An 11,578-nucleotide genomic window follows, 5' to 3' on the forward strand; every position below is an offset into this window, starting at 1 on the left:
TGAGACTCTTCAAGAAGAAGTGGAGGGGGGGGGGATCGTCGCTAAGAATGGTAACGGTAAGGAAGATATTGTCATGGCGATAATAATAACATTACGAATGTGAGATACAATGGAATAAATGACGATTGTGGACATTGCATGCATGAGATGTGTGGCTATGAGATGGTGTTCTTTTAAAGTCTTCTGTATTGAAACCTTTTTTTGGGTGAGTAGTACATTTAATACTTTTCAGTGTTGTTTTTATGTAAAGGCATACCCATGTAAGCTTCCGCATCTCGTAATTATGCCTCCGTTGCTCCGTTGCCATGGTTTATTTCTTTGCTTCAGAGGGAAATATTTTTTTGGGAAATGAAACTGAGATTGATTACACCAATTCCAGTTGTAAAAGGCTGTAGCTCACTGACCTTGTTGCTATTCGACTCTTCAACCTTACACCTTTATACCTACAAAGGAACCACCTTTTTATTTATTATTTACATCAACTAATTTGTACAACTAAGTACCAGATACAGTAACTTAGTTTGAAAAGCCTATATCTGCTTGGTGGTGTTCAATGTACATTTTTTTGTGCTTTTCCTTTTTTTGTTTTTGTTTTGATAATTTTGTCGGGGGTGGGACGGGGATTCGAACACCCGCCCCTTCAGGTGCGAGGCGAACCGAATAACCGTTAGGCCACCAGGCTACAGCCTAAGCATTCCTGAAAATAAAAAGCATATAAAACATACGTAAAAACCACCTGTCAAGGGACATGCACCAAGTTGAGCAGTAGATGGAGAAAACGTTAAATCCATACATGACGACTAAAACAGATTGTATTATTCAGAATAACAGGTTTTTGGAGACATTTTCGTAACATTGATGTCGCAATTTGTTGGGTTTTGGCAAAGTATGAGTCATTACCACGTGACAAACCGATTTTTGCTCAATCAGGGCATTCCCCAACTTCCGTGAAACCCATAAATCGCACACAATGCAAACAGCAAACTCAATACATACCAATATTACACTATGATACGGTCCGTTGCCGTTGTTACAATGAATGCATGGCGAATATGATTGTGAACTCTTTTAGAATATGTGCATACAAAATGTTATTGTTGTCGGCTAGTGGTTGACCTGTGTAACTCATATTCTCCTCATTGTGCGATATCGAGAAGCAAAGAAAGCATGTCTAAAGTTCACCCATTAAATAAAAGAAATATCATACACACAAAATCAATGTAGCACGTTATTAAAAGAAACAAATACAGGAAAGGGTAAAAACAGTGCTTAATTAACTGATTAAGCCTATAACAAAAAGATAAAACGAGATCAATAATGATTTTTAATAAAATGTTCAACTTTTTATGTTTTTAGATATTATAATTTCCTTTCATTCCCTTGTAATACAAGGGAATAAACATATTATTTCTGAGACTCAGATTTTCGTCCTTTATTCAGTCCTGCCCATCTGATGGAGTTCGCCCAGAGGTCAGACTGACTTTTGTTCACAAATAGAGGGCGCTCGTCCGCTTTTACGGCACATGAGCGAACGAGCTGAACTTTACCGGGTTTTCATCTGGTCACGGCCTCGCCCTTGATATGGCGAAAAGGTGAAACAACACGGACGTATCCGAGGGCAAGTACGGGATAAGGACAAGTAATAAGCGCTGACATAATCAATATTGGATTTTTGGGACAGAAATGTTCCCAAAGCAGCCTCAGCCCTCCCTACGTCTCCAACATTTTTGGAAAGAAGTAGCATTTTCAACTGTTCGATTCCACAAATGTTTTAACTAGGCTAAGCACACAGAGTTTCCTGGATATTGGAAAACATTCTTGCGTTTCAAACTCTTTTTGATCGGGTTGTGAGTATTAATGCGCAGCTGCCTTGTACAAGCAAAACAACTTCAAGGTCCCATCTTGAACAATTAATGTCACTCAAAGTCTAAGTTCCCATCTAAGGATGATTACACTAGAAGAAGATGGATTCTTCGTAGTGTACAGTGTAATATAGAAGCATCTAGATGTAGGTACATCTTGTAAACGTTTCAAAATATTACGGACCAAAATGACCCAAGCGTATCCACTCGGGACAAATATTTCTCGGGAATGAGTCGAGAACTTTCGTGGACTCTTGTAAATGCCGATGTGACTCAGATTAAACTTAAAGATGTCGGTTAACTGGAGGTTTTTGGTTGTCGTAGCGGCGTTCATTCAGTTCTTCGTGACGGCGGGCCCGGTGTACAATTACAACGTCTTCTTCGTTGATCTTAAAGAGGAGTTTCAAAAGAGCGCAGTTTTTACCGGTAAGCCATTTCACTTATCCCTTTCAAGCAGCAGCTATTTAGGAGATAATATTTTAGGCTTATTTTTTGTTGTTGCGATGATAATACATTCATGCTGGATTTTTTTTTTATCTTTGTGGAGTCATTTCTTTGTTCTCGTGTACTAAATATTTCGAGTTTAAAAGTGTACTTTCAAAGTGTGCTTTAAAAATGCGAGTATTTTAACCAGAATTAATTTCCTGGGCTGAAATTCGGACTTAAATCTCTTTCATGAAATACTTCAATTTGCGACGGATCAACACAACTAGGACATTCCTAGTTTTTAAGTAAAATTCATATATCTATTTCGTGATAACCTTGTCTATTCACCTATAGAAATTGCTCTGTGGAGACGTATACAATCTTTTGTGCACATGTCTCCACAGGGTACCGTGTACCAGATTCTCTGTCAAAACGTACACTAATTCATTTTAATTTTTACGAACACGATACATTCTGTTTCAAAAAGGCAAGCTTAACCCTTGCGAGATATTTCTGTTATTTTGCTAGTCAGTTTTTTCGCTGTTTAATTTTTTTGGGTCAAAACTGGTTTATAAAATAAGCTATTTAAGATCTCTCAGTTGAAAATAAATTTAGCTGTAATATCAACACAAAAATATTACCTAATATTAATACGAAACACATTGATTAAAGTTATTGCGAGGCTAACATAATTTTGTCACGCGTTAAGCAGTACTTTAGCAGAATTTAAGTGCGATGACATACAATAAAATACAAAGTAGGCAAAGAGTTCACATCCCTTTTCTCATCTGATGGTCTGATGATTAAATTAATCAACAATAAAATGAAAGGTCTCAACATCAATTGAAATTGGACGATTCGCCGAAAGAATTTGTTGTTATAGTGATGATTAAATTAATCAACAATAAAATGAAAGGTCTTAACATCAATTGAAATTGGACGATTAGCCGAAAGAATGTGTTGTTTTAGTGCTATCTACAGACTATGCATGGACCGTATTAGCCAGTTTCGTTTTGTTCTTCTTTGTTGCAGGTTGGGTGGGTTCCCTAGGTTCTGGCGTCTACTGTGCAGTCGTTCCACTCGCTGCAATCGTGGCTACCAAACTGGGCAATCTTCGTCTGGTGCTTCTCGGTACGATCCTCGCATCCGCTGGCTACCTGTCCACCTCGTTCATTCCCTCGTTGGAGTACGGGTACCTGACCTTCGGTCTCCTAGTGGGTCTGGGTTCCAGTCTGGCAAACTGTGCGGCCGGCAGTCTGCTTTTAGACTGGTACTCGGGCCATGAGAGTAGCTGTCGTGCAACCGGCGGGGCGCTAATTGGAACTTCATTTGGTAACTATTTCTTTATTTATATAATGTACATCTTCAGTTATAAGCAAAACCGACATTTTGGAAGTATTTGTTCCATGACTTAACTTATATAAGCCAATTTTTTAGGTTTCAATATTTCACTTAAAAGTGAAAATCTTTTGTATAGCTTAAAAAATATAAATTTGAAGTGAAATCTATTTTGGGGGTAATGTATAAAAAATATTTAAAAAAAACACGGACAGAACATCTTTAATCACACTATTTGCAGCCTAATGAGTAACCAAACATCACGTTTATATGGTGGGATTTTTATTCTTTTTTTTCTTTTTTTAACTATTTGTTAAACAAAAATCTTTCAGATACTTTTTTTCTGTCCACTGTTTTTTACAGGTGTAATGGTATTCGGTCCAGTACTGAATACACTGCGAGCTGCATACGGCTGGAGGAACTGTTTCAGAATACTCAGTGGGATCGTTCTACTTCTAGGCTTAGCAGGTGCCATACCGTTCCTCAAATCACCAGCGAATAGACCAGCCCAAACTGGACAGGATGATACCCTCACAGTCTCTTCGACTCAGAACCGACAATCTCCTGATGAGGAACAGAGAAATGGGGTGACTGTCGAAGAAAGAGATAGAAGCGAAGAACCGAATTCGACGAGTGTCGACGGTGATCTGACCAAAGTTCGCATTACCACCGTCGCACAGTTGACTTCTCAGAAGAGGCAATCTCCCGGTGCGGAACAGAGAAACGGGGAGATTGTCGAAGAAACAGATACAAGCGAAGAACCGAATTCGACGAGTGTCGACAGTGATCTGACCAAAGTTCGCATTACTACCGTCACACATTTAACTTCACAGAAGAGGCAATCTCCCGGTGCGGAACGGAGAAACGGTGAGATTGTCGAAGAAACAGATAAAAGCGAAGAACCGAATTCGACGAGTGTCGACAGTGATCTGACCAAAGCGAAAGTTCGCATTACTAAAATTTTTCTGGATGCCGAGATGTGGTTGTGGGTGACAGCAATTACACTCGCTCAGTTCGGCTGGTCCTTTGTGATTCTGAATTTCGTAAGTATTGACAGATTCTTATTGCGTTTTCGTATTTTTTTTACACGGAGTGTCAACTTCCGGATTATGATTAGGGCCTAAGACTTTTTGGGCGTGATTATGTAAAAACAATTGGTATGAAATTACCTCTATTGATGATTCCAGCCGCGTCGGATCATTTGTATAATTACCAGGAAAGCTACCTGTACCGATTTAATGAAAGAAACCTTGCTCAAAGCGAAGACATGACTGGTATCAAATACCCTGTGAAGTTACTCTGCCTGAAATGGTATTGTTTGGAAGAAAACTTTCATTGAAGGCTGTTTCAAAATAGGGTGCCCATTAGGGCACACTTTTTATACGCAGAATACCAGTACGAAACGAAAACAGAATTATTGTTCTCTCTGTTTTCTCAAAATGTTTAGTATCCACCGAGCTGAAACTTCAACAGGTTATTTATTATGCATCATACTTAATAATGGACGACATTTATAAAAATGTGGGTTTTTTTGCCGATTCAGGGAACAACGATAAAATAAACATGATGCAGGCTATTAATAATAACTAACCTGTCGAAATTGCAGCTCAGTAGATATCATATTTTGTGAGAAAACTGTGTAAATGCATCTTCATTTTTCTCGACGCAAAGCATACTCCGTTGAAAGTGCAGTCATCGCGAGGAAACGATGGTAAATCATCTTTTCTCGAAAATGACAGCATGTACCAAGCAAAAGGATTTTACAGTATGCATGGTCGTGTTATTTACTTACAATTAAGCAGGATATTTAATTATTTTGACAGTTCGTCAGCGTTTTCACGAAGAGCCACAGGAATTAGAAGAAAAAGCGTTTTGGAGATAATCGCAAAAGATGTTTCTCCTATTTTAAAATTGCACAAAATACTACTTTGCAACAACATTGTGCAGTATGGAAACCTTCACATGATTCTATGAGAGCTGATTTTTTACGTGAATTAGAATGAATACAGTAGTTAATTAGTGAACATTAATTAGCAAAGATAATGTGTCTCTTCATGAAAACGAAAATTCAAGTTTCTAGCCCATTCTGTTCAATGTGTTTTTCCATATGGAAGGGGCGCGCGTGTGAACGCGCCCGCAGCTGAGAATATAACAAAGATATGTTGCTCTTCGTGAAAACGCAAAATGCAATTATCGAGATTTCTGCCCCTTGCATCATTAACGTAATTTGGAAATTAATGATGTTTTGCTTACAGAAACATGTCAAAATGGTTAAGTACAATGTTTTAAAGCAAAATAGTGAGAGAAAAAAAACAATCGAAATCGATTGGCTCTTCGTGAAAACGGTGACGAGTTGTCCATAAGAAAAGTAGGAATTTTTTGGTTCTTTTTGTTTTTACTGCTTCTATTCTAACGAAAACAAAAATGTACCCAAAGTGATCCCACATGAAAAAAAACCCCACAAAATATTTTCAATTGTACTTCCATTTCCCAGTCTAGCTTCATGGAAGGGATCGGCCTGTCTACCGAGCAGATCTCCCTGGCCCTCCTGGTCTTTGGAGCTGCCGAGGTCGGCTGTAAGATCCTCTTCGCCATGTTCGGAGACCGCCTGCCATGTTTGAAGTTGTACCTCATCGCTTGTAGCTCTCTTGGTGGCGCTGTTGTCTCGGGCTTCCTGACGCTGTGCTCAACTTTCCAACACATGATTGTCCTTGCAACGGGTGACTACTCCAATCAATTAAAATAATGTTTTTGTCCAAGTATTTTAGTCAAAATGTTTTTTTGTTTACCGATCAAACATCAATGGGGCAAATTCAGCTCATTCATTGACGTTACGAGGTAATCCTATACGACAGCACTGCTCGGATCACAAGTGACAGTCAGTTAGTGAGTGTTACGCGAGTTCCAATATTATAAGGCCTGGCTAAGAACGCATCAGTATATCAATTGCAAAGTGAAAGAAACTTAAGGTAGAGTTTGAAACGCTAAAAGTAAAGAAGTTTAAATGAAAATCTTGATATTGTAACAAGAGATAAGATTGCTAGTAACTGACGATTATTTTCAAGAAACTGAGCAAACGCAAAATAATAAAATAGTGATTTTTCCTTGAGGATTTAATGAATTCTATTGATTAAAGAAAACCACGGAACGTAGTAGAAGTTGAAATTTGATTGCCTTTTTGCCAGTCTTAAGTACTTTGTCAAAAATGTATATACGACTAAGAAAGCATCAGTATATAAACTTTAAAGTGAATTATTTAAAACTGCCATATACGCAAAACATTTTTTTAAACAAACTTTGTCCACTCATTCTTTTTTTTTTCCCCTTCACATTTCAGCTTGGGGTATATTCCGTGGGGGGACCTACGGTGCCTGTATTGCAGCCGGGGACGAACTTTTTGGCGTCTACGGCTCTCGTGCCGTCACGTCCATCGTGTTGCTTGGATTCGGCTTAGGAATTCTAGGATCTCCCATTATCGGTAAGTAGCCAATGAAAATGATTCCAATTCGTCACAAGATGGATCTCGGACAAATGCGACATGGATCGTTTCAAGGATACCCGCCATCTTTGTGGTCGTTGATACCAGCAATTTATTGAAAATGATAAGTCCGGTCATGCCTTGGTTTCCTGAGCATGTTGAGATTTGTTTTCAATGAAATTTCCCCTGAGATTACCACGTGACCACAAAGATGGCGGTAGCCGTGAAACGGTTCACGTGGTCCCTACAGTTTAGAGCGAGTTTAGAGCTGATTCATCATCCCATTGAGCACATTCGAAACAAGCAACAAAAAAAAGGCATATGAAGTCATAAGATATATTTTGTGTATTTTCAGCACTAGGTACTTGGCGCTGTCACAGCTTACTTACGTAGTCACCTTTTTAGACAAACTGATAAGTTATTAAACACCCTAAGGAATCCCAAATTGATGTGATTTTCATGGTAATTGTTTTTTTCATAACTTGTTTTCATAACATTTTGTTTATTTTTTTGTATTTATTTTCCCAGATAGTCTTTACGACTTGACGGGAGACTACACCCTGAGTCTACTCGTCTTAGTCGCCAGTTTTGTCCTAGCATCGTTAAGTATGCTACTAATTCCGGCTAAGCGGAAAATCCAAGCTCGCTTGCGATGTTGTCATGGCAACCCTACAACTCCAACGCCTGATCACAGCCACTCTAGTGCCGATTTGCATATTTCCATAGCAGAGACTCCTATTAGAAATGGCGTTGGTCATTCAAATCCTGCGTATGAAATCGAGATCTAGTAGCTTTGACTGTAAAGTGATAATCAGGTGTACATGGGGTTGTGGAAACCTGCGTAGATTTGTTCTTACTTCTTACTGTTTACATTGTTGAACGATTCGTGTTGCTCCGAGACGTTTAACTCCTCTTTCCCTCCAAACAGAACATATAGTTAATGGTGTTGTAGGCCTGCATTTAGTGCGTGTTCTGAGGTTGATAAAGGCAAAACTCATCCGTCAAAATTGGGTGCATATATGCTGCAACCTGCATGAAGCCCTTGTCAAAAATGGTCGACAGCTTAAAGGGAATATACATCATTTGCTTTTGCTGTAATTTTCAGAAATGGATGGAATTGGGGGGTTGGAAATATATAGCAAATATAGTTACACTGACTTTTTTGAGGTTTTGAGTTCGAAAATGCTATAAAAACCAAGAAAAACAATCATTTTCCCGTAGTCTGGTTCCCTGACTCCATTTAAGAAGAAACAGAGCAGTTTACGTACATTGGGGAATTGTAAGGTCAGGGAACCAGTCTAGCTGGCTTGTACCCGTTCATAGGTGTGTAATCGATTGCAAATAAGTGCGATGGTTAATTGGGGCCAGTATTTGAAAAAAGCCAGTTTTTTCCAACGCTGATCGGCCGATCAGAGTTGGAAATTGATACAAAAATACCACTTTTCTTGAAAATGACAATATACCAGGTGCCATGATTTTACAGGATGCTTTACACTGTCATTCACTAACAGTCCAGCAAGGTATTTCAAAATGATTTGGTAGTTTTATTTTTTGATGTTTGCAAATGTTGAATTTTCCCTTTAAACACTTCTCTTTGTTGCGCCGTTTTAATCGCATGTATAGCCGTCAAGCAAATGTGTCTATCGCCCTCCTTTGATGAAGGGTTTCAATGGTCGTCTTGCAGCGTGTATGTTACCGTCTCTGCAAGGAGGATTTATGTGTGTAGTTGAAAATACTGTGACAGTTTTGTTGTAGGCCTATGGAAAATAGTTGGTATGAGAGTTGGTGGCATAGAAAGGACAAACCCGGCCAATACGTGGATGTTTGAGATATCGCCTCAGAAAAATTAATTACCCAATCGTTCCTTCACAACTTGTGGAATTGCAATTTTAATCCAGCGGACAAAGCACACATGGAATTGTTTTGTAAAATGTGTTAAAGGACATTATTATTTAGTTTTTCTTTCTCAGATTTTGTTTCAATTAATTCCTTCAGCTCAGTCGCTTAGAATGGACGAACAACTTAAAGTATGAACTTGTGACTTCGCAGACAAAAACACTGCCAGCTTTGTATATTCGTTACAAAATGGTGAAACTAAAATTTAATTTTAAAAACTGCATTTTTCACCCTTAATTAGACTAGATGAGATTAGATTCGAATATTGTACATTTGTACCTTTAATAAAATGTTTGGACGAGCCTAAACAAGAGGAATGTGATACTTTTGTTAAATGCTTTTGTGATAATTTTGTGAAAATCGACTTTCTTTCGGACTGTATTTTTTTCGCGTTTAAAACGTTACATTTATTCAGTCATTTTATTTTAATGTTTGACGGTTTCTCACGAAATTAATTCTCCTAATGTTTACACATCAAGACCAATCACTGGACGAAATTTCAGCTTAAAACAACTGGTAATTCACAGGTAATTGCCCCCCAAATGAGTGTGTTGTATTTACCACGAACGTTGATTTTCATTCGGATTGAATTTCTCGCGTTTAAAACTCTTATTGTTTCCGTCATATCTTTTTTTTATGGTTTAGCTGTTTCTCATGTAATCAAATATCCTAATTTACACATCAAGACCAATCACTGGACGAAATTTCAGCTTAATACATATGGTATTTCTTGAGTTATTGCCCAAACAACGAGTGCATGTGTTCTTTTAGTGAGGCATCCGTGTTGATGCTTCGTCAGTGGTGGTGACTATGTAACAGCGCAACAGTCTTCAGAACACAAATTGATCTCTTCGGGTAAGGTAGGCCTACAGTGCGCTCGTTTATTGTGCTAAATATTTGGGATTATTGATGTTTTACATGCATCACTCGATGGCAGAAATGGCTTTGTTGCGCCAGATTCCAATTCACGACGAATGCTTTGATTGTGATCGCTGGCTTGATGACTGCACTGCTCAACTGCCACATCACGGTCGTACATCGTCTTCAACCGCGCGCCGCACCGCCATGCTCTTGTTTCCTTTTGACATCGACAACCGATTGCTTCTTGACAGCGCACCGTACCAGCATCACCCAGCTTCAACAACCTCCATACCGCCACCATCTCTGGTGAGATTTCCAATACTCTTGAATGACATTTCCAGTGATAAATTTTGTGGCTTATAAGATGCTCAGACGAAAAGTGTCAGTGACGGTGGTAGTAGCAACCATCAACGGCCGGACTTGAAAGACCGGCAAGAACCAGGCAGAGTTGCTATCGTCTCAAGCATCGAGTTGTAATTTTTGCTTCCCAAACACAAAATAGATATCAGTTGGAATATGATTAGTCAAGTTTCCCAGTTGAGTGACCAGCATTTGCTGATAGATGCACCTATATGTTCCACAGACCACAACAATTGACATGACTAAAGTTCAATTTAAAACCACAGCCCCCTTCACCAGTGTCGCATCTTTCGACTCCTAATCCTCAGTCGGAAACTACATCAAATACCAGGACTTTTGAAAAGAAACCTTGGCACCACAAGAATGTGGGATAAAATGTAAGATTGCTTCAGTGAGATTTAGTTTTTAATATCGGGTGTTGCCCTTCACCAATTAAATTATATGAACACTGTATCATCAATGAATACTTATTAACAAAAAATACGTCGGTAAAACTGCAAAACTCAATTAAATTCGGGTGTTTTTCATGACTAACTTATATGGGTTTTTTTCACCATGCATCCAGGGAGACTCTGTAAATCTCAGAATGAATCAAGTATCACCTGTCTTCAGCCGACCAGCGGTGCTTCACCCGGGCAGCTGTACCACAATATGATTCAGTGCTTGCATATTTCGCTGTATCATCGGCTGAGACCTTACAACAAGGTAGGATACACCAAAAAGACTGCCCGATTTATGGCTTGAGAATCACCTGTTTTGGATTTGGAAAGTAAAATGATCTGAAGGACGTATTTTGAAGAACTAATCGCCCGTTTATTGAATAAATTGTGTATAAATAATTCCCATGGCGATATGAAATAATAGCATTTTCGTCTTATTTTTTTTTTACCCTAGCTGTCGAAAAGGTTCCGAAGTCCACGATTGAATTATTAAACTGCAATGATCTCAGACTTCAGAAATATCTTTGATGCAGAGTCCCCCAAAATTTAATCTTTGCAGAATCACAGAAAGTCTCATCTTTATCTATGCCTCGACAAAAGCCAGGCCATATTGCCTCCCGACGTCTTTTCACAGGTCTGCCTGCATACTACAATGGACAGGATGCGATGACCAAAGGATGCCTCAAGTAAACGCATGATATCACAAGTTACGATGGGTAAGTGCAACTATTGTATATAGTTAAACAGTCCTACACCACTCTCATTTTACCCACCCGCATGGGCGTCGGCAGGATTTTTTTCTAGAGGGGGGCAAAGCCCATTATTTCCCAAAATCCTTGTACTTTCTCTAGCATTTTCTCAATTTATCAATTTTTTTCGAGGGTGGGCGGGGGGGGGGGGGCAGGACATTTGCCCAA

At 38.9% G+C, this 11,578-nt stretch overlaps 1 protein-coding gene across 1 annotated transcript; it reads left to right on the plus strand.

Moving 5' to 3' along the window:
• The first annotated feature begins 2,152 nt into the window (after positions 1-2,152).
• LOC119728087 (monocarboxylate transporter 13-like) lies at positions 2,153-7,892 on the plus strand. Its single transcript, XM_038200160.1, has 6 exons — positions 2,153-2,288; positions 3,321-3,620; positions 3,990-4,669; positions 6,121-6,346; positions 6,964-7,108; positions 7,637-7,892. Exons 1-6 carry the CDS (start codon positions 2,153-2,155, stop codon positions 7,890-7,892), a joined length of 1,743 nt encoding a protein of 580 aa, XP_038056088.1.
• The last annotated feature ends 3,686 nt before the right edge of the window (positions 7,893-11,578 follow it).

This window comes from Patiria miniata, unplaced genomic scaffold (assembly GCF_015706575.1).
Source record: "Patiria miniata isolate m_02_andy unplaced genomic scaffold, ASM1570657v1 HiC_scaffold_20, whole genome shotgun sequence".
In the NCBI taxonomy this organism is placed as follows: Eukaryota; Metazoa; Echinodermata; class Asteroidea; order Valvatida; family Asterinidae; genus Patiria; species Patiria miniata.